This window comes from Peromyscus californicus, unplaced genomic scaffold, assembly GCF_007827085.1.
Source record: "Peromyscus californicus insignis strain IS unplaced genomic scaffold, ASM782708v3 Scaffold_22__1_contigs__length_63687245, whole genome shotgun sequence".
In the NCBI taxonomy this organism is placed as follows: domain Eukaryota; kingdom Metazoa; phylum Chordata; class Mammalia; order Rodentia; family Cricetidae; genus Peromyscus; species Peromyscus californicus.
In genome coordinates, this window is record NW_026294525.1 from 20,185,718 (window position 1) to 20,209,330 (window position 23,613).

Sequence of the window (23,613 nt, forward strand, 5' to 3'; positions counted from 1 at the left end):
GTGGCTAGCACTCCTATGAGGAAGGAAAAGGAGATTTTGAGATAAAGAGACAGAAGTGCAGAGGGAAGACTGCCATGTGGTCATAGAGGCAGAGACTAGAATGACTCAAACTGAAAAGCAAGGACCATGAAGGATTGCTGGCCCCACACAAAGTTAGGATGCACCAAGGGACGACTGTCCCCAGAGCTTTCCTGGGAGCATGGTTGTGCCTCAGATACTGACTTCTGGCCTCTGGAACTATGAGAGAATGTGTTTCTAGTTTGCATTAGTTATGGAAGCCCTAGGAAAACAATATAATTAGTGTTACCAAACATGTATCTAATGATAGCATTCTGCGAACGCTCCATATTTGGCATTGATATGAAACCTCGGGATGAGCCTCTTCATATTTTTTATTCTGCTTATTTGCTAACATTTTCACATATATAAATCTCATTCATTAAATCTGAAAATTCATCATTTTTATGTGGTGTTAGGGATTGGACCTATGGCTCTGCTTAAGCTAGGTAAGTACTCTGCCACTGAGATTTACCCTCAGCCTTGAAAATGCATTTATTTTGAGACAGGCCTAGTTAAGTTGCTCAGACTAGCTTTGAACTCATTCTAGATTTTAGAAAAAGACTTGAATCAGTGATCCTCCTACCTCAGCCTCCTGAGTAGCTGGGAGTACAAATCTGTGCCACCAGGGCCTGTGGTGGTATTGTGTTCCCCAAAATATTGTGTACCTTAATAAACTTATCTGGGGTCAGAGAACAGAAAAGCCACAAGATACTTAGGCTAGAAAATGTTAGCACATGCCTTTAATCCTAGCATTTCAGAGACAGAAATCCCTCTGGATCTCTGTGAGTTCAAGGCCGCACTGGAAACAGCCAGGCATGGTGACTCACGCCTTTAATCCCAGAAAGCAGCCTTTAATCCCAGGGAGTGGTGGTAGAAAGCAGAAAGGTTTATAAGGCGTGAGGACCAGAAACTAGAAGCATTTGGCTGGTTAAGCATTTGGCTGGTTAAGCATTTGGCTGGTTAAGCGTTCAGGATTTCAAGCAGCAGTTCAGCTGAGAGCCATTGGAATGAGGACACAGAGGCTTCCAGTCAGGAAACAGGACCAGCTGAGAAGTTGGCCAAGTGAGGTTAGCTGTGGCTTGTTCTGACTCTCTGATCTTCCAGTGTACACCCCAATATCTGGCTCAGGTTTGATCTTATTAATAAGAACATTTAAGATTCATGCTACAAGGGCCGGCTTTGAAAATTTGACCAGGACTTATTTATAATTGTCCTGCCCAATTCTCTCTCTTCTCTCTCTTGGCGCTCAATTATACATAACTGAGACATACTTTAATCATGAAACCCCCACCTTTGGGGTTTCCTTGTATATGGCTCAATATAATTTTTCTTCTCTCTTTTAATTTTCGAACAACTTTAAACTTACAGAAAAGGTGAAAGAAGATCTTGAACACAAAACAAAACAAAAACACAAAATCCTTTGATGCAAGCTGTAGCCAGACCCACTGCGGGGAATAAGCGGTACACAGCTCTAAGCTCCCACCCTCCCTAAGCTTTGGTGCCCTCTCTAAGTTACTGTCCTGTTCCCAGTTCCTGCATATCATGTATATCATGTAACACCGTGACTTCCTGCATGTGCCTGCCTAGCATGAACCTTCTGATAACTTCCTTGTCTACATGTTAAAGTAGATTGGGAACATGTGGGCATGTGGGTGCGTTAAAACTTTACCAGAAAAACCAGGTCAATGAACTTATCAAATCTACCAGAGCAAGGATGAAACCTCTTACTTGGGTCATGTGAGATAAAAGGAGGCACTCCCAAGAGTGCGGTGGCAGTGACTGCCTTCCCCTGCCAGTTCACCACTGGGCACATGTGCAAGGGATGAGCAGTTAGCTCTTGACTGCACCTGGGGCTTCAGTTCCACACAGCTCCCTGATTGATGCCACCCACTTGACTTTCTGCTCACCTGTCTGTCTTTTCAGTCTACCTTTCAGTCTGACTGTCCATCCTGATCATTCCTATGCCCTGTCTCCATCCATAGTCCTGAATGTTGGCATCTAGGCACTGGGCAGATTACTGTCATCAACCACCTTCAGTGACTTTCTTTGTTTCATTTATTTATTTATTTGTCTGCTTTGTGTGTGTGTGTGTGTGTCCATGTGTGTATGTGTGTGTGCATGCATGTGTGTATATATGTGTATGTATGTGTGTGTGTGTGTGTGTGTGTGTGTGTGTGTGTGTGTGTGTGTGTGTGTGTGTGTGTTGGGGACTCTAAACTCAGTCCTTAAGCTTGTAGAGACAGCACTTTACCCACCTTGTTGTCTCGACAGTCCAATCCTTTTACATCTTTACTAGATCTCTGCTTCTGCCTTCAGTGAGGTTTCTTTGGACAAGTGCCTTAATTTTTTTTTTTTAATTGCTGTGAAGAGTCGCCATGACCAAGACAACTTACAAAAGAAAGAATTTCATTTGAGGGCTCGCTTACAATTTCAGAGGGTGAATCCATGACCATCATGGTGGTGGCAGGTAGGAAGGTATGGCGCTGGAGCAGTACCTGAAAGCTTACATCTTATTGGGAAGTTGGAGGCAGGGGGGCAGTGGTATGGGCCTTTGAAACCTCAAAGCTCCCATCCCCCCTGAACACACCTCCAACCAGGCCAGCCCTCCTAGTTCTTCCCAACAGTTCTCCAACTGGAAACCAACATTCAACTATATTAGCCAATAGGTCATTCTTATTCCAACCACAACAATATGAGACCCCTCTAACCTTAGCCCATGCACACCCCCTCCATCTGTCTGTTTCTCTCTGTCTCTGTCTTGTACCCCCTCCACACACACACACACACACACACACACACACACACACACACACACTACTGTGTACAGTGTAATGCATGAGTTAATTTTAGTGATTAAGATTGCTAGTGGCCTCACTATCAAGAAAAATATGATTACTGGTAAATTGCAGTCAATGAAACTATTGTAGCTTGTGAATTTATTATTAGTCCAATAAACTTTAAAATTACAGAGAGATGCAAACATATTAATTTTTGTTTCTGACAGAACATATCCACCAACCATGAACAATGCATATTGGATATATAACCTTCACCTCCCTTCTAATTTTCTCTCACTTTACCTATGTGTTAATTATATTTATATTGAATACATATATATCTATATTTATGCACATAGTAGGTATACTATATAAACATAAACATATGATTATGATGGTTTATAAAACATGCAATCTGTTAACATCATATACATGTTAAATATATTAATATTACATATACATGTTATATTTATATTTATGATAATAAGTGATCTGAGAAGAGTCCATTCTAAATTTTTCATTGATGGTTTCCTGATAGTAAAAGGCTATGTTCTCTTTCATGAATGAATATTATAGAGTCATTAAAATTAAGAAACTTAACATAAATACAATAATCCATATAGTCCTTTTACATCTTTGCTATTAGGTCCAGTAATGTCTTTTTCCAGGGTCAGGGTCCAATTTAGGATCATGAATTTTATTTTGTCAAGCTTTTATCACCTTTACGCTGGGCGACTCATCTGGCCTTTGTCTGTCCCGGTATGGCATTTCTGAAAGGTATAGATCAATTAATTACGAAAGGAGCCTCAACTTGGCTCTGTACATCCTAATGAAAATGCCAGATCAATTTGGGTAAAAATTGTACATAGGAATAGTATATAAAGTTATATTGCATTACCCTGCACTCCCTTTCTAGCCCCAGATGGTCATCTGTGTAGTAGCCTGTGTTCTTTGTGGAAGTGTGGCTGGACCTATTAGCAAGTGTGGCCTGAGGGTTCTGTCAAGGATAATTGCACTGGATTCTAGCCATGAAACCAATCAGATACGTACTTTTGATGACTTGGATTGAGTGACATTCAAGAGAAAGTTGGGCATAGGAAGAGCAATGGAAGGCACAGGAGAGAAAGGCTGAGTCATGCTCAGTGGCAGAACACCAGAGAAGAGATCAAAGGTTGCCAGCTTTTCAGCATTCGGTTCTTAGAGTTGCTGGGACACCAGAACCACACTTAGATCCAATGGAACATACTTTGGCCGTTTGAAACCTAATTGTGTTTCTCTTCCTTCTACAATGAGACTCAAAATGAGCTAAATGATGCAGGTATGGCTTGCAGGATGCTATAATATAAATGAGCAGGTCCATACCCACTGACTACTAGGATTAAAGGAGGCTATGTGCCTAAAAGATAAAGTAAAGCATAAACTCACTGCTGAGCATATGGTTTCTGCTTCAGCTAAATGTGCCAAAGCTGCTCTTCCTGTTTTAGATGGATGTAAATTGGAAAGATAGTCTCAAAACTTAGAATAGTATCCCAGCACAAATACTGCTTCCTAGAATGTTCTTTAAAAAAGAGTGAGGCTTAAAATGCTGTTTAAATAAGGAACTGTTGCCTTCAAAGAGTAGTAGAAAATATTCTAAACAAAGCACTCTGTGGCTATATTGTCCATGGAAACAAAATGCAAGGCCTTTCTTCCTTCCTTCCTTCCTTCCTTCCTTCCTTCCTTCCTTCCTTCCTTCCTTTCTTCCTTCCTTTCTCCCTCCATCCCTTCCTTTTTCCCTCCTTCCTTCCTTTCTTCCTTCTTTCTTTCCTTCCTTCCTTCCTTTCTCCCTCCATCGCTTCCTTTTTCCCTCCCTCTCTCCCTGCCTCCCTCCCTCCCCCCCCTTTCCTATTTTTGATACAGGTTCTTGTATAACTCAGGTGGGCCTTGAACTCACTATGTGTTGCCATGGATAGCCCTAAATTTCCTCTAGTACTAGGATAACAGGAATTAACAACCATCCTCAGTTTCCATGGTGCTGGGGACAGAATCCAGAGCTCCGTGCATGTCAGGTGAGGGCTCCTCCAGCTGTGCTACATCCTCAACAGACTTTCTTTTCTTGAAGTAATGACTCCTCTCTGTCACAGATTGTATATGCTACTACATTAGGTGTTTCATGGACCCTTGATGTTGTGGTGTAGTCCTTCAGTTAAGGAGAAAAATCATTCATGTTAAGGGGACTGTATCTCTGCTAATCCCTCAGTTTCAGGAATCTTAGTTTATAGATGAAAACAAATACATAATAAACTTCCATATGAATCTATTTTCTAATGTATCAGACAATGCAACTGGAACGTAGGACTATGCCTCTTGTAACCTGTAGCTCTAAGCATAACAGTTCTGTCTTTGTCTAGCCATACAACTGAGTACATTAAACTGACTATTAAAGAGATTGATATATTGAAATAAAATTGTGTTTTTTATTTATTGTGTGGAAAAATTTCTAGTTACGATTGTGGCATAGAACCAATTGCCACCCCACCTGGAATATGTAAACTTAATTAAACTGTGAGCTGTTTTATTTAGCTGCTTTTAAGTGGCCTCAAAGTGACCTGGACATTTAATTGAAAGTTAAAGTTTTTTTGAAATAAGTCAATCATCTCCTCAGAGCAAGATTACATCATATTTTCTAAAAAGAAAGTATGTTTTCAATACAAACATATTTACTTATGAAAAGCAATTTCATGTACTGAACACAGAACAGGATTCGTAACTTAGGGAGATTGTTAATTGTGTATTAGTCTTTCCATGACTGATAACATTTGCCAGATAAGCTTCTGGGTGCATGAACACACATACTCACTCCTGAAAGTAATTAGCAAGTAGATTATAACAGCTTACACTATGCAAATTTCTGCCATCAGGAGAAATGAGACAGCACCGCTGAACTCATGTCTTATTAAACAGGGGCTATGGAATGGCTTAACTCTTGATTTTAATAAGAATCATGTTCTCTCTGTCCACATTAAATATCCCAAATATTATATCCTTATATATTTTCTTCCTTATAGAGCTACTATGCTTATCTCCTCATCTATTGTCTACATTACAAATTTCAAATTGGGAAACATATAAAGTGTATAATTAGTCTAAAAAGTGATTGAGAAAGGCAAAATACTTTTGCCATGTAATTATCTTAACATACAATTTATGAGACTCTGAAGTCATTACTCTAAAATTACATGCTTGAGATGTTCTGCCCCTCTGCTTTTGCTGATATTGGTCCCTGGCCTAGAGACCAGCTTCCTTCTACCTGCAGAGAGAACATCCTTTTTGTTTTTTTCTAACACTTCAGGGTTTAGTCACAAATCCTCTGTGATGACATCTCAGAGCTGCCCAGGCCCTTCATGCTGCAGCCTATTCTGACTTGTAACAGGCTAAGGGTTAGGTTAGACATTACTCCATCACAAACAATTTCGGGTCATTAAAATGTAAAGCCTGTGTTTTTATGTTCTCCAGCTATGCTGAGCTCTGTGTGGGCAAGGAACACCTCTTGGATAGATCTGCATGCTCCAGGTAACCTAACTCAATGACAAATTTCTCAAAAGTATTTGTAATGGATTGCTTTACAAATAGATATGTCTTTGGGGGAAGAATTTGAATAAATCAAAAATTATTGTTGTTACCTGCTTCTACAAAGTGCAAATCAGTACCCTGTTGTAGGGTAGCAGGAGCACATCTGCTTTTCTAAATTCTGAGTAATTAGATTTATGGGCCCTCTCCATTGAAAGTTGGTGGACTGGGCATTCCTAGTACTTCAGATTTTGAGGCAGGAGGATCATTTTGAGTCTGAGGCTAGCCTGGGTTACATACCAGACTCTGTCTCAAAAAAACTAGGGATTCAAAACTCAAAGAACTTAAAAACACCAGACAGAATAATTTAGTAAAATTGACATATAAGTCATCTGTTTTAAAAATCATTTTGATTATTATCTGTTTTATATGTATGGGTGTTTTGCCTGCATATGTGTCTGTGTGCCATGTGTATGAGGCTCCCATGGAGGGCAGATGTAGGTGTCAGAGCTCCTGGGACTGGAGTTATAAACACTTGTGAGCCTCCATGCAGGTGCTGGGAATTAATCCAGTCCTCTGGAAAAGCAGCCGGTGCTTTCTAACCACTGAGCCATCTCTCTACCCCCCAAGTTATCTATTTAAAGTGTACAACTTAGTGACTGTGAAGAATATTCACAGTGTTGTGTAACAGTCACTAAAATTAATGTTAAGACATTTTTTGTCATCTCTCCAAGGAACCCCAAATTCTCTAGTAGTTATTTTCCATTTTCTCTACTGTTGTATCCAATCCCTGGCAACACATAACTTCCTTCCTAAACCCTGCAGAACTCCTGAGTCTGCTCATTTCATACACATGGAATCATACTATCCACAGTGCTTTGTGTCTTATTACTTAGCACCATGCTTTCAGGTTCATCTGTGTTTTGACAAGTATCATTAGCTCATTGGTTTTATTCCATCCCATCCCGTGATATAACAGTTGTTGATCCATTTATTAGTTGACAAATATTTGGGTCGTCTCAGGATAGGTTTATTCTGGGTGATGTTTCCATAAGAATTCACGCAAAAGCTTGAGTGACATGTTTACTTGTAGAGGAAAGGCAGTGATGGGTGGTATAGCTACTGTATCTTTCACTTTCTGAGGAATTGTTGAATTGATTTCATTATTTTACGTTCTCATGAGCATTAGACGAAACTCCCCAAACTCAATATTCATCCTATATTTTAAAAAATGCCATTGGCTGAAGGGGGCTACCAAGTGGACTCTTCCAGTAGGAGACTCAATAAGAGCCTGGACTTAGTTTGTGGAACACAATTTGAGCAGTAGAGACTGGAACACCAGGACAGTCCAGCCCACCTGGCCCAGGCTGGGCTTGGATTTGCTTGTCTCCTCTTGCCTCAGCCACCTCCCTGGAGGGATTTGCCCAGCTAAGGATTATTTCATTTTCCATAAGCTTTCAATGCCTTTATTTATTTTACTATCTATTACTAAAGGCCAAGGTCCAATGTTTATTAGGTATGAAATTTTGTACATATTTATCTGTTAACGAAGCAGGCACGTTCTCTCTGGTATAATAGATCAACTGATAATGCAGTTTAATAGCCCAGTAGAAAGTTAATCAGCTTTTGCACTGTAACCTAATCATCTTTCTCTAAGTTTCTTTCATTGTTGAATTCTCTTCAACTAGTTCACCAGACTACCCATTCTCTCATTTTATTTACGTAAGAGCTACTTTGGAAAATTGTACATTGACTGTATCCTTATTGCATGCTCCAATAAATATTTATCTTGGCATATATGGTTGGTTCCACTAATTAAATATGAGTATCTTACCTCCAGCTATTACACAGGTTCTTTAGAGGAACAAAAGCAATTGTGCCTGCACGTGTCTGCGTGCGCATGCGTACGCCCATACGCATTATAAATGGGGATCTATTAGATCCACTTATATGATAGGGTCTTAGTCCAACAGTGGGCATATACACGCTGGAGAGGTTGAAAAACTGCTCAGTCCATGAAGCTGGATACTTCAACAGTCCCAAAACAGCACTGGAGTCTGATGACAGCAGAAGATGGAGCAGAGGAGGTAGGTTCATAGCTGCACCACCCTCCTAGAGGCACCTTGCACTTGAAGGGTGAGACTCACCCAACTAAGCTCCCCTATACCCTCTTCTGGCTTCAACGGGGCACCTGCAGGCACATGAACATGTGCATATTAATATACACAATAAAAATGTCTAGAAAGAATGGTTTCAAACTTACCTTCTGCCTGGACCTAATCTACTTCATGTCTAAAATAGATTGATGTGAGAGTTATTGCTAAGTATGACTGGCAGAGTGTGGGATTCAGCACACAGGAGTGTAGGGCCCACTGTTTGCTAGGAGCCCATGATTGGGGATATATTTGGTCCCACAGTCACCAAGGATGAGCCACTTTTCAGTTACCACATCTTCAGACTCACTGGCTTTAAACTTAGTGGAGCCCCACTCAACTTCTTTGAGATGTGGATCTTTGGGTTTCCAGGGAACTTGAACATGCTCTGCACAGGGCCTCCATCACATATTCCGTGTTCTACAGCTTGGAGTGGAAGGACACGATGGCCTTGGCCATGTGAATCCTGGCCACTGTGCCCAACAGCACTGCATAAGTGTTTGAAGCTTTGCTTGGGAAAGCATGGAGATCAGACTTGGAATATCCACCAGAAACAGTCTCCACAGATCCTCATGGAAACCCAGATAAGCTTAGGCTACACACACTGCTCCTAGAGACTTGTTTGCAATCATTACTCACCAGGCCTGCATGAGGAAAGGAACGTGGTGAACTTAACCTGAAATATGTTTATTCAGTGAATGTGGTGGTGGTGCACGCCTTTAATCCCAGCACTCGTAAGGCAGAGTGAGTTTGAGTCTAGCCTAGTCCTTATAGGACGTCAAGATCATGTTTCAAAAAGCAGAACAAACATCTATGTTTATTCTTATTATAACATACACACACACACACACACACACACACACACACACACACACACACAATGGTTGGGGGGGGGGAAGCAAACAGTGAATTACAGAAAGTTCAAATTGTTAAGTATTTTTTTTTTCACATTTACCCCACCCATGGTCTCTTTCACCAACCTTCATCCTTGGTGCTCTAAATCTTTTCAAGAGTCTGTAAGAACATCCCTTCCAGCATTAGTCAGTTGTCAATCAAGTTACCTCAGACTTGGGATCTTTTTTATACCTGAAGGAAGCCTTAAACCCGTGTCTTTAACTTCAAGGACCAACCAACCACTTTGTCCCTCACTCTCTCCTGGCAGAGTCCATTTAGGTCACAGCCTTAACTCGGGCTTATAGGGGTTCTCAGCTGAGGGAGGAGGTGTGGTCACAGTGATGGGGGTGGAATGGGATGGGCAGAGAAAGGGCAGCACCGTGTCCTTTGAAATGGTGTATGCTGCACTGTAATTGTATCCCGGGGATCTTCCTTTTGTTGGTAATTATGTGTATGCATGTGTGTCTGTGTGGAGGTGTGTGCAGCTGTCTGAACAGACTAGAAGAGGATGTCGAATCCTCTAGCACTGGAGTGATAGGCAGTGGTGGGTGCTGAAAACTGAAGCCCAATCTTGTGCACAGGCAGGATATGCTCTTAACCAATGAACCATCTCTCCAGCCTCTTGGGGAATAGCTTTTAAATGAACATTTTTATAGTATAAATGAAGAATATAAACATAAATAAGGAAAAAGGAGCATGACAAAGAGGCTGGCCGCTCTTCTGTTGACTCACATTTTCAGAGGGGTTTCGAACAACCTCAACCACTGTTTCCAATCCAGGGGAAAGAATTAGCTATGATTAACTAATGCACACTTCTTGATAATGCTGTATCAAACTTTCTCTGGGTTTTGCTCTTTAAGGCACAAAGTCAGGAAAGTATATGTGCCACATTTAACTTTTAGATATGTTCTTTGAAGTAATAAACTGATACTTAAACAAACTGTGACTTCTATCAGCCAGTGTCCATCTATACCCACAGTATCACAAGGGGAGACTAACAGCTTCCTGACTAGTGAAACACAGAGTCAGAAACATACATCACAACCAAACCAGGCAATGGCTTTCTCCAAGGGGACTTTGAACAAATGCATATTTGAATTGGATCCTGAAACTCTTAGGTTTGAATTTATTACCCATTCTCCAAGAAATATTATAGCTATATATAAGATGGCATTATAGAAATGGAATAAAAATGGTTGTTTTTTTTAAAATGATGTTACTCCACTGGGCTCAGTTTTTGCTCTAAATTCAGCATGTCACTCTAGCATTTAAATCTGACTGCAAATGGATTTAATAAATAATCTCTTTGAATAAATACCAACACTCTTTGAAATATAAAGGGAAATTTGACAAAATCCAAGAAAGAAAAAGACTGGGTGTAATGCAGTTTAACCACTGGCTACTCTATCGTGGTGTCTTCAACCTGTGTTTCTATTATTAACGAAACAAATGCATAAAGTGGGTATGGAAGTTCAAGCCCATAATCCCAGAATATAGGAGGTTGAGGCAAAAAAATCGGGAATTTAAGGGCAATTTGGGTCAAATGTTGAGTTTGAGACCAGTCTGGGCTGTATGAGATTCCTCAACAGGTAAATGTGCTTGATGCCGAGTTTGATGACCTAACTTCAATCCCCGGACACACACATATCTCACACACACACACACACACACACACACACACACACACACACACACACACACTAAATGTATTATATAAAATTGAAAAATATGCATGAATTTAAATGCATTCCATATAAAAATTTCTTACCAACCTGCCTTTACATATTTAACTGTTAACAAAATGGATTTTTTTTTTTAGCATGTGACTTTACCTTTGCTTCCTGTGGACTGACCCCTTCAGTACTTCGGTCTCCTTGCATCTGAAAATGGGGATAACGTTGTAGTTACTGTGTCTGGCTCATAATGAGTTCTCAGTGACTATTACTATGGTTGATATAGCCGAATGATTGACAGTCAAAATTTGATTGAGGCCTGACATGTTGTTTACTCCCTATTTTGGTAATCTGCTTTCCACTTCCACTTTGCTTGGTACACAAATATAGTGTGGGAGCCCATTTTCAGGTTCCTCATAGCTGCATAAAGAGGATGATTAGGAACATGGGCCTGAGTGCAGGTGTCTGAGATGGTCTGCACTTGACTGGGCTGCAGGGAGGTCTTTTGCTCTATAAATACCCTGAGGCAGAGACAGTCAGGGCCCATTGGAATAGGTTCCAGGCCCTCTTGAGGCTATCCTATATTTTCTATCTGTTTATCTCCACAATCTAAATCCTTCTATCTAATATTTCCTGCTGCTCGAACTCAAGAAAACTCTGGGGAACTGTGGAGTTGGTGGATAAACGCCCTGAAGAATGGCGCCCGAACAGGGACTAAAGAAAAAAAGAAAAAAAATAGAGACTAAAGACAAATGAACAGGGACTAAAGACAAAGTAATAGGAACTAAAGACAAAGGAAAATAATAGTTTTATTACAGAGTTTTTGGCAAAAGTGCTGAATCAGCCCTGCAAGTGGAAAAAGGGGCATGCCGGTGTTATGGAATATAATATATATATATATATGCACATATATTATTAAGTGGCAGGGGTTTTATCCTCGAAAGAAAAGGAAAAATGGACTGGAAGGATGCCAGATGCTGCAGTGCAAAATTCTCTTGTCAAAATTTTCTATCTTCTATCCCTTTCTCAGTTTCTATCTGTGAAAAATAAGTATAAGGTATAGATAGTGTAGGAAAAGCTTAGAAGTGTAAGATCATGTAGGAAAAAAAAAGTAAGGCAACTAGACAGAAAAACTCTTCAGTTTTCTAACTTTGGGGGCTATGAACATAAACTGGAGGGGAAAATCTTTCTTTGAGCTTTACAGGTATTAAAAAAACTCTTCTTTGAGCTTATGGGGAAGAAAAAGTTTCCTATGGAAGCTTTTGACCTGGGGACAGCTGAAATGCTAAATCCAAGTGACAGGAGAAAGTGTTTTCTCCCTGAGGCAAAAATGGGGGTGTAAAAAGCCAAAAAGTTTGAAGTTCAGAAGTTTTGGGAAAAGTTGGTCTTTCTCTCTTGGGGGGAAAAAAATCTTTCTCTAAACTAAAAGCTTTCCTTGGAAAATTTGGGGAAAAAAATCTCTCTAACAAGCCTTAATCTTTCTCAAACTAAAAGCTCTCTTAACAACAACAACAAAAATCCTTAAAAACTAAAGCCTTTTTCTCAGAAGGACAAAAATTAGAATCACCTGAAGATATTAGTATGGGGACCACCTGTGATTAGTTCTAAGAGAAAACAACAAAACTCTTAAGACAGCAAAACCTCTCTAAGTTTTCTTTCAAGCTTTAAAAATCCTCCCTGCAGGCCTGGCGGTGGTGGCGCATGCCTTTAATCCCAGCACTCAGGAGGCAGAGTGAGTTCGAGGCCAACCTGGGCTACAGAGTGAGTTCCAGGAAAGGTGCAAAGCTACACAGACAAACCCTGTCTCGAAAAACAAAAACAAAACAAAAAAAAAAAAAAAAAAAAAAAAAAAAAATCCAAAACCAAACCAAACCAAAACAAAAAACCCTCCCTGCAATGCAGAAGGCAGGGGCAAGTTCCTAAAAACCTCTTCTAAACTCTGTCTCTTCAAGCTAGTAAAAGACAGTGGGTCAGAGTACCCTGAGGGAAATGCTCTGGAGAGTAAGGGTAAAGAGCCCAATAGGGCAGCAAACTGTTTACTGGGAAAAACAAAAAAGGCAAGCTTTTCAGTTGCAGCTGAGCTGAGGCATCCATCAAGGGTTTTGAGTGAGGGTCAATGAAAGGTGCTCCTAATTGCCCTAACACAAAGGTCCCCTGAAGCAATGCAAACACTTTTAGCATTGTTTCCTCGCTTCAGACCAACACCCTAGAGGTGACTGGCCAGCATCTCTGAGTTGAAATGCATTTCGGGAATACTAGGGTTTCTGCAGTTCCAAACTTCCTGGAGTGCACAGCTGAGGCAGGAAGGTTCAGGACCCAGGGGAAAACTGCTAATGAACAAACAAAGCTAATGCCAGTGGGAACAGCATTGTTGCCCACTTTCCTGCAAGTCCCGGGTTGATAGGTCCACAGCTGCAAAAAGAAATCTGAAAAAAGCTTTCCTATCAGAGAGAGGACCTTTCTGGGAAAGCAATAAAGCCAAACTGCATCTGCAGTTGGACTGCCAAATCAAGAATGCGGTCTGGGGAAACAGCCCAGCCAGGGCACAACAGAACTATCCGGGAGTAAAGCTTTCTTTTCTATCAGAGAAAGCATCTTTTTGAGAAAAGATTTGTTTCAACTGACTCCCGGTGAGGTGAGGGAGTGCAGCCCTGAGGGGTGATTGCCTCAGGTGGATAAGCTCTATCTGAGAGCAGGACAAACAAATGCAACCCACTGGGGGACCCAGCCAGGTGAAAGGCCTGAGGGGAAAACACCTGTCCTAATGGGAGTTTAGAGATGGCAAAAACCTCCCCTGTTAGAAAAGCAGAAGCTTGATTTTCAATCTGTAAGCAAACCACACAGACCCTGAAAACAGAAAGGGACTAAAGCCCCTACCTTCAGAAGCAAAAGCTGTCACTGTGGCTTTGGGAAATGTTTCTGGGGTAGAGGGGATAAATTGAGACCAAACTGGGAACTGTCTGGGAGAAAGACTCTGAAGAAACAGAGAAGGGACATAATCCTCCCCAGAAAATGTATGACCTGAAAAAGCTGCTAGAATTTGAGGCAGATTCGGGGGGAGGGGGAAAAAAAGCTCTTACCTCCAAAGGCAGCTAGTAGAGGAACAGAGCCGCCCGAGATATCTGAAGCTCTGCATCTGGGGGGTGGGGAAGGAACAAGCAAAATGAGAATAAGATCAGTGGGAGAAAATCTCTGAAGGAGCTATGGAAAAGCTCTGTTGTAAATGTTTTTGCTTTTCACTGACTGGCTAAGGCAAACACAAGCCCCCAGGAAAGTTGCTATCAGGAATGCCAGCCTCAATGCTAAAGAGGCAGGTGCGGTTCTAATCCAGGCTGGTGTCAAATGAAGGAGAGACACCTGCTGAAGCCAGCTGAGGAGAAAACAGAAATCTCCCAATGTCCCATAGTTGAAAACTTAAAACACTTGGTTCAAATCTCTTGTAGCAAAAGCAAAAACTTCATAAGCAAGTCCGGTAAAAGTATCAGAAGTTGACTCGCAGACCCGAAAAGAACTATGGGAAACGAAGTCCGAAAGCTAACTCTTTAACAGTGAGCTGATGAAGAGAAATGAATTCTGGGAAATGTAGTATTTCAGCTAAAGATGGCAATACTGTCCAAAAACTTTTCAGCTCAGAATGAAGTTTCTTCTCAAAGCAATGCTAGAAAGCTTAATCTTACCTCTTGAGAACTCAGATCAGACAAAAAGCTACCTATAAGAGCAAACAAGCCACTTTAAATCCTTAAGAAAACAAGAGAAAGCAGTTTATACACTGAATATTGTTTTAGATGTGAAGAAACTTATGGGAAATTAAAGTTCTTTACCTCTTGAACAAACAGCCTGTAATGAATGATTTCTTTGCAAATCTAATAAGGGAGACAAGGAAACAGGCATTCAAAAAAGAAATGACTGATTTATAGGTGGAAACAAACTGTCTTAAAAAAGACAGAAAAGCTGTCTTAAAAAAAAAAACAAAAAAACAAAAAAAAAAACCGGTTGCTTCACCTGAAAGTTCCTTATAAGAAATCAATGCTAAATATTACAGCTGCTAATAATGATAACATCAGGAGTTAAAGCTAATGAAGTGAAAATACAAAATACTGAAAATGCTTTTTCTCAAAGTAAGTTAATGAAGGGTATGTTTCATGAAAGAACATCTATGTTCTTGACTCCTTTGAATAGTAACAGTTTTGGTGAAAATATTGGAACTAACAACAATCAAGTCAAAATGTTTCAACAAACTCAAGATGCTATTCACAAAAGAAAGCTGCCATGTTTTGTGGGCCATATTAGAACTCACTCCAATCTTCCTGGTTATTTAACTGAGGGTAATGCAATGGCTGTTACAAGGATAGTAAGTAGCATTATCCCAAGTGGATGGCTCAACAGTCACATGCTCTTCATCAACAAAATAGCAAAAGCTGAAGAAAGCAATTCAATCTTATCAAAGAAGCAGCTCTTCAAATAGTTAAACGATGTGGGGTATGTCCAAAATATTTTCCTATCCCTCACTTAGGGGTAAACCCTCGAGGTCTTTTTCTTTTTTTTAATGTTTATTTATTTTATGTATATGAGTGACCAGTCTTCCATGCACACCGGAAAAGGGAATCAGATCCCATAACAGATGGTTGTGAGCCACCATGTGGTTGCTGGGAATTGAACTCAGGACCTCTGGAAGAGCAGCTAATGCTCTTAACCACTGAGCCATTTCTCCAGCGCCGAGGTCTTTTTCCTAATCATCTATGGCAAATGGATGTTACTCATATTGCAGAATTTGGCAAATTAAGATATGTACATGTGACCATTGACACTTATTCAGGATTTTTAATGGCTAGTGCACAACCTGGGGAATCTACAAAACGTGTAATTATGCACTGCTTGAAGTGTTTTTCATATATGGGTATACCAAAAATTATTAAAACTGATAATGGTTCTGGATATAGTAGTAAGACATTCAACAATTTTGTACCCAATGGGAAATCGTACATAAAACAGGTATTCCTTATAGTCCTCAGAGACAAGGTATTGTAGAAAGGACTCATAGCAGTCTTAAAATACAACTTCAAAAAATAAAAATAAAAAAGGAATTTACCCTCAATCACCACATAATGTATTAAATCATGCTCTTTTTGTTCTGAACTTTTTGAATATGGATGTCTATGAACAGTCTGCCGCAGATAGATTTTGGCACAGTGACAAATGGAAAGATCCCTGCTCGGGATTATGGAAGGATCCTGAGCCTGTTTTAATATGGGGTCGAGAACATGTTTGTGTTTTTTCACAAGAGGAGAATGAAGCTTGGTGGTTACAGGAGCGTTTGGTAAGGAATGTGGAACTAAGGAAGGTCAGCTCCAATGACATTCCTATAAAGGAACCAGAATGAAAGTGGCTGGATTAGTGTTTCTGAGGTTTTGTCACTGGTTAATGTAAACAGTGAGGAAATAGAGTTAGGAGCTGTGCTGCTTTTAGCTTTACTAGCGCCTTTAGAAAAATACTTTATACCACCTAATAGCTGTGCAGTATTTGTGTGAAGAGCTTCACAGCAGCTAAATACGGTAATTTCACCCTCAGCGTAAAGTGAAGTTTTTCGGTAGAACAAACCAAAAATACTGCTGTAATAGAAACATTTGTCTGAATTGAAGCACTTAGTGGAGCTATTATGAATTTGGGTGAAGGGACAGCCTCTAGTTAAAAACCATTTACTACTGACAGTGCATCTCTTCTGGTTCCGGAATGGCAGAGAGAACTCCCCAACTTTGGGGTGTGGCTTTGTCCCAAGAATGTTACAGTCTCCTAGCAACAAATATCACAATTGTATAATGACAACACTCACTAAATTCCAGTGTTGTATAGTGTTGGGCCCTGGCCCCCATTCCTTGGGGAGCTGTTGCCTTGCTTGCTGACCTCGAGCAGATGTCCTCCCTGTGCTAATTCCTTGCCGGTTTCATTCCTCCTAAACAACTTACCAAAGGTTCCTTGTTTGCATATCCTGCATATTGGTGTAATGCTAGAATGTAAAACATCTGTAGCTTACTTTTGCCCTCCCAGGTTCTTCCACTGTGCTGTAAGTCTGTATTTAAGGCCTCCTCCCTCCTTCAATAAAGGGCATTCTACTGAGATGAATGACCCGCTGTCTGGTCTCTCTGTTTAATCCTCAGCCCCTCACTTGGACATGGTGAATTGGTAGTAATGTAGGCGTTGCTACAGTATAGCAAAACTGACTATAAACTCTAAACTTTAGAAATGATGTACATACTTTCTGTCTAGTTAAGAGAATCTTTCTAATAGAGATAGTGATAATAAAGAGTAAGAAGTAGAAAAAGATGAAATAAGATATGTGAGTTTGTAGAAATTATTCTGTCTTGTTAGATTTCTGTGTTAAGAAATCTTTAGGTGTTTGCTAAGCTAGATATATGCTAATGGTAGCCCCATATAAGTTTGTAAAATAGATCTATAGAGTTCCTTTAAGAATATAAGCTTGCAAGAAGTATCTAAGGTAGTCTTAAGACATGTAGTAATAAGCTTGTAAGAAGTAAAGATGCTAGTTTTAAATTAAGTTTAAATAAGAATTTGTAAATGTAAGTTTAAATAAAAATATAAGAAGTAAATAAGTAAAGATTCTACTTGTAAAAGATGAAAATAAGAAGTAGGCCGGGCGGTGGTGGCGCACGCCTTTAATCCCAGCACTTGGGAGGCAGAGGCAGGCGGATCTCTGTGAGTTTGAGGCCAGCCTGGGCTACCAAGTGAGTTCCAGGAAAGGCGCAAAGCTACACAGAGAAACCCTGTCTCAAAAAACCAAAAAAAAAAGAAGTAAATAAGAAATATTTTGCTAAAGTAGTTCTATAGTTTCCTTAAGAAGTATAAATAAGTAGATGTTAATGTTATATGTGAGTTTGTAAAAAGCATAAATATTGAGTGTGAGGCTATGCTTAATGTATATGGTGAAAGAACCTGAGACACAGAAGGTAGTGTCCTAGTAGACTGCAAAGTAGGCAGTCTGAATGGTTTCAAAAGCTCCAGAAGCAGCTAAGAAGCTAGGAATGGCGGATGCCAGAACCAGCACAAGACATCCACAGCTGAGATCCATGGGAAATCAACGCAACACAGAAAAACCTGAGCTAACATCAAAAACGGTGCAGTTTAAAATATTACTGTAACTGAAAAGGTCTCCAGCTTGAGAATGAAAATTGCAGATACGCTTGTTTAAACTAAAACTGTTAACTGCAAAAAATTTTGGTTGTAAAATGCTTCTTCATATTTGGAAGTGAAAGTCTGATACCAGAATTTACTACCTTTGAAATTTTTGAACTTAAAAAAATGAGATAAAACTACAAAAAGATTTTTGTTATGGATTTCTTCGTATTTGGAAGGCTCATACCAGAATTTATCATTTGAATTTGGGGACAACAGTGATTTCAGTGCAATGGGACAATTTTGAATTTACTTATGGTGATGACTTAGGAACTGTTTTCTGGAATTATTTGTGTTAAAAATGGAACTGTTTAAATGAAATTTATTGTTTCTACCTAGAATCAAGATGCAGTTTTGTGTATGCATATATGCTTTAACTGGTGATTCATGAATTGTTTTGTGGAACTGTTTATGAAAAAATAAATGGTACTGTTTAAATGGAAATGTTTGGGCTTTCTAACTAGGCTTGAGATTTTGCTTAAAAAACTTACAAAGAAAGGGGAGAAGTAATATTCCTTAGTGTATTTAATTTAAAAAATATTTTGTTTCAGTGGATTAATGTCATGTTTTGTTAGTAAGAAATGCAAACGGGGTATACTAAGAGACTACTTTCAAAGTGTAAAGAGTTTTATTAAGAAACTGCTTTTGGATGTTTTGCTAAAAGTTTTCAAAGTGTTAATGTTTAGATTGAGAATATTACTTTTCAATATGGGTTTGTAGGAATTGTATAAGTTTGGGTTTTTTTCTAACTAGGTTCAAGATTTTGTTTTAAAAAATTATAAAGAAGCGGGGGGGTGGTGGTGGCGGTGGTGGCGGCGGCGGCGGCGGCGGCGGCGGCGGCGGCGGCGGCGGCGGCGGCGGCCCCATGCCTTTAATCCCAGCACTCGGGAGGCAGAGCCAGGCGGATCTTTGTGAGTTTGAGGCCAGCCTGGGCTATAGAGTGAGTTGCACGAAAGGTACAAAACTTCACAGAGAAACCCTGTCTCAAAAAAACCAAAAAAAAGTTTTTGGTTTAAAGAGGGCTTGATGCAGCTAAAGACTGCTGTAGTGACCTTGGACCTAATCCAAAAAAGTTAATGCCATCTTTATCATCCTCTGCTCCCATACTAGGAGGTATAACAGCTATAGAGATTGCTGTAAGCCATTAATAATGAGTTATTTTTTATATATTAAGAAAGGGGGACCTGTGGGAGCCCTTTTTCAGGTTCCTCATGGCTTTACCCAGCAGATCCGCATAGAAAGGATGATTAGGACCACAGGCCTGAGTGCAGGTGTCTGAGATAGTCTGCACTTGGCTGGGCTGCAGGGAGGTCTTTTGCTCCACCCCTTGGTGTCTCTATAAATACCCTGGGGCAGAGACAGTCAGGGCCCATTGGAAAAGGTTCCAGGCCCTCTGGAGGCTATCCTGTATTTTCTGTTTATCTCCACAATCTAAATCCTTCTATCTAATATTACCTGCTGCTTGCACTCAAGAAAACTCTGGGGAACTATGGGCTTGGTGGGTAAACGCCCCACAATGTAGCCATCACATTTCACCATATTCAGATCCATGTCTAAATAAACGATCACATATTTTGTTTAACGGTTGAAAAGGCTGCTTCTTTCAATGGTTAAGACACTTAATATCTTTATAAAGAGAAAGAAGAAAAAGTCAAAGTCCTTTGAACCAACATATTTTCTTTCTGCCATTATTTCACTTCTGAGAGGGCAGGGATCACTCTGGAGGTCTGGTGGGAAGACATCTACATGAAAAACACCCAGTGCCAGCAGCACCCTACACAAGAAAGCTGCAAAAGAGCTAGAGCCTGCTTCCTGAAGAAATAAACCACTGAAGTCTGGATTTCAAAATAGACAAGTAGTCCTCTTTGCATGGCCAAATGACTATTATCGTCCAAAAATTACTCCAAGAATGTTTTGTAACAGAGACTTTAAATAAACCGACCCCTCTGCCACTCTCTGCTCACTTCTGTTTTGTTTCTGAATCAGCCAAGTTTGGCCGGCCTTACCATCTTCACATTTTCATCCGTAAACACAGCAACCAAACAAGCTCTGAGTGGAATGTCCCTGTTTAAAGAGTGACTTGTTGTATTCCTTTACTAACTGTTCTGTAAACAGAGTCTTGTATATTTTGCATTTTTTTCTACTTTTGTCTTACAGATTTTCTGCATGCATAAAATTCTGGTTTTCGCCTACACCAGTTTCCAAATACTGACAACTATGCTGCTTGTGATTTTTAACTTATTTAGGAGATGTTTATCAGGTTAAATATTGGTGAACATATCAAGAATACCAAAGTAATACTATAAAGCAATTAAAAACAGAATATTTCTTTATTCATATCAGTAACAAATTGGAGTATCCCCCTTACTTCCTGCAAGATGTAGTGTTTTGGGTTTTTTTTGGCAAAATAATAAAGCTGTTTCTTGACCCAAAGATGTTTTATGAGAAAAACCAGTGCCAGTGCTAATATTTACAAGAAGCAACACACAAACACGGAAGTAGCCTTAGCAGGGCCCTGGGCCTGTAAATACACACACACACACACACACACACACACACACACACACACACACACACACACACACACACACAGCTGGGCTCAGACAGAGGCAGAAGGATCTTGAAAATTTGAGGTCAGTCTGGTCTCCGCTGTGAGGCCTTGTTTCTAAACTTACATATTTATCATCTCACAAAGTTTTGTCGTGTTTTGATCTTGGGAAGATCGTTTTCCATAGGCTACACACGAGTTTGTTTTTTTACTCTGCAGTCTCCCTGTGTGGTTGCTGAACTCTGGGCTCTGCGTTTGGAGTGGAACATCTCTAAAGATCACTATCCATCTGCATTATTCCCACTTTATAAACAGAGGCCCACAGAGACTGAAAGTTGGGCTGCTGAGAGCTACTGCTAAGTCCGGGGATCTTTCCCCAACTTCACTGCGGGTGAGGTTGGGGGCTCAGCCTGCTGCATACTATTTCCTCCTTCGTGACTTAGTGTAAAGGTACTTCCCGATCTCCAGGAGGACGACTGGACAATGTGTCCAGATCGTCCAGTGCCATTTCCCTCTCCCCTAGTCCCACGGTGGGCCCCGAACCCTCGCTTCCCGCGGCCGCAGCTCCCGGGTGCGCGGGGAACGCACACACCCGCGGCCGCGTGACCCGACCCCAAGCGCGCGGCGCGGCACGTGTCCGCGCGCTGCCCCGGGGCTCGCACCGCCGCTCGCCAGGCGCCCAGGACTGGACGTGCTCGGTGGGGGGGGACCACCGCCATGCTCTTCCGCTTCGGCGTGGTGGTGCCGCCCGCGGTGGCCGGCGCGCGGCCCGAGCTGCTGCTGGCGGGTTCGCGGCCCGAGCTGGGCCGCTGGGAGCCACGCGGGGCCGTGCGACTCAGGCCCGCCGGCACCGCGGCGGGGGCGGCCGCGCTGGCGCTGCAGGAGCCCGGCCTGTGGCTCGCCGAAGTGGAGCTGGCGCCCGACGGGCCGGAGTCGGGCCGCGACGACGCGGGCCGCGTGGACACGTTCTGGTACAAGTTCCTGCAGCGCGAGCCGGGAGGCGAGCTGCGCTGGGAAGGTACTGCGCACCCCTGGCCTCCGCCGTGCTCCCCGGCCTCTGCCTCTGGGCCTGCGCCCCGCAGCTCCCCCGTGCACCCCGCAGCTCCCCCGCGCACCCCGCAGCACCCCCGTGCACCCCGGCCGCTGTCTTGGGGCCCGCACCCCGCAGCACCCCCGTGCACCCCGGCCGCTGCTGCCTCGGGTCGCGCGCACCCCGCAGCTCTCACGCCCCCCCCCTTGCACACCCCACTGTCCTGCCTGCCCACCTTGACCCCCCCACCCCGCTGCACCGCGTTCCCCCCACGCCGCTCTAGGTTCGCGGCCTCCGCTCCACTCTAGGTCTCTAACCCACTCAAAAATCCCCAATCCCAGGCTACAAAGGGCCACTAACTGCAGGGAGTTTTTCCCTTAGATTTTGAGTGGGAAATAGCAAGCTCCTCCCCCAATGAAAGCTTGTCCTGATATAAGGGAGTTGAGACGTGACCTGATTTCTTCAAATACATGAAGAGTAATACTGGTTGTAAAGACATAATAATAACAATAAAAATAAATAACCAGGTGTGACGGCACAAATCTGTAATCCCAGCTTTGTGAAGCTAAAACAGAATTTCTAGGAGTTCCCAGCCTAGGCTACAGAGTGAGACAAACAATATATTGTTTCACAAAAATATTATAATAATAAAAATATGAGTGAAAGCAGCATTTCTGCCATACAACACAGTAAGCACACTGCCGGCATGCATGTGTATGTGTAACTTTTTGAACAAATATTGTACAATATATCATCTTGAATATATTTTTCTCCTTTAACAATATTATTAATACAGCTCAGGCTTATTGCATATGGGTGTGTTTTATTTTTTAAGTGAAAAAGTACTGTGCACCTGTCACTCTGCATTAAGGCTCCTTTTACTTTTAGAGATTCTTGGATTGGAATCCAAGCACACAGTTTTCTTTCCAGTATTTGGGAGTATTTCTGTACAGTAGATTCAGAGAAGCCAAAATGTAGCCACTTTACATTTCAGTAAGGAATGTCCTGAAGAAGCAGTACCATCCTGTTTGCCCACAACACAGGTTGATTGAGGCAGCCTTTTCTTTGAAGGAAATGAGCAGGGTGGAAAATTGAGAGTATATGTGTGGTGGTTTGAAAAAAAAAAAAAGGCCTTCAAAAGCAGGGGCACTACTAGAAGGTGTAGCCTTGTTGGAGAGGGTGTGGTCTTGTCCCAGAGTTGAGGTCTCATAGATGCTGAAGCCACATCAGTGTCTCAGACAACTTTCTTTTGCTTAGCTATCAAAATGTAGGGCTCTGAGCTCCAGTACCATGTCTGTCTCCATGCCACCACGTCACACCATGATGTTACTAGACTAAACCTCTGAAAATGTAAGCTACTCCAATGAAATGTTTTTCCTTTATAAGAGCTGCCGTGGTCATGGTGTTTCTTCACAGCAATAGAAACCCTAACTAAGACAGTATGGCTCAATGATTGTTTAAACGCTACGGAAGGAGTGCTTCTTGAGAAGTTCCTATGGGCAGAAAAACAGGCCATTAACCAGTAATGATGTAGAAACCAAGAATCCAGAAACAAAACAAAACAAAACAAACACCACCAGAAGAGCATGGTTTACTGGTATATGTTTATTACTTCTGCTGTTCTTTTTGGCCACTCTTGGGTTTGATGGTCAGCTAGCATTACTGTCTTTCATTATACCAGAGGTGAGAGGTGCCTGCTGTTGCTTGTCCTTCCTTTGAAGAGTGTTTCTGTTAATATTAC

At 41.5% G+C, this 23,613-nt stretch overlaps 2 protein-coding genes, 1 long non-coding RNA gene and 1 other non-coding gene across 6 annotated transcripts in view; 2 read left to right on the forward strand and 2 right to left on the reverse strand.

Annotated features, from left to right (window-relative positions):
• Nucleotides 1-2,979: 2,979 nt before the first annotated feature.
• Nucleotides 2,980-14,789, reverse strand: LOC128118425 (uncharacterized). Its single transcript, XR_008221211.1, has 4 exons — nt 14,187-14,789; nt 11,266-11,313; nt 8,221-8,577; nt 2,980-3,607 (listed from the first exon to the last, which is right to left on the reverse strand). It is a non-coding gene; the product is annotated as an uncharacterized LOC128118425 (long non-coding RNA).
• On the reverse strand, nt 9,092-9,224 carry LOC128118813 (small nucleolar RNA SNORA70). Its single transcript, XR_008221338.1, has one exon. It is a non-coding gene; the product is annotated as a small nucleolar RNA SNORA70 (small nucleolar RNA).
• A 6,669-nt stretch (nt 14,790-21,458) lies between the features above and the next one.
• The window catches only part of Epm2a (EPM2A glucan phosphatase, laforin), a 115,689-nt gene continuing 113,534 nt past the window's right edge, over nt 21,459-23,613 (forward strand). Inside the window, exon 1 of one of the 3 annotated variants that reach the window (XM_052751041.1) lies at nt 21,459-21,860. In XM_052751041.1, the coding sequence (XP_052607001.1) occupies nt 21,560-21,860 (301 nt within the window). In that variant the 5' untranslated portion in view covers nt 21,459-21,559. The remainder of the gene's footprint in view (nt 21,861-23,613) is intronic. The other 2 variants (XM_052751039.1, XM_052751040.1) reach the window with 2 other exon arrangements.
• LOC128118426 (zinc finger protein 431-like) overlaps nt 21,749-23,613 on the forward strand; it is a 91,905-nt gene continuing 90,040 nt past the window's right edge. Inside the window, exon 1 of the mRNA XM_052751037.1 lies at nt 21,749-21,860. The gene's annotated coding sequence lies outside the window, so the exon portion shown is untranslated. The remainder of the gene's footprint in view (nt 21,861-23,613) is intronic.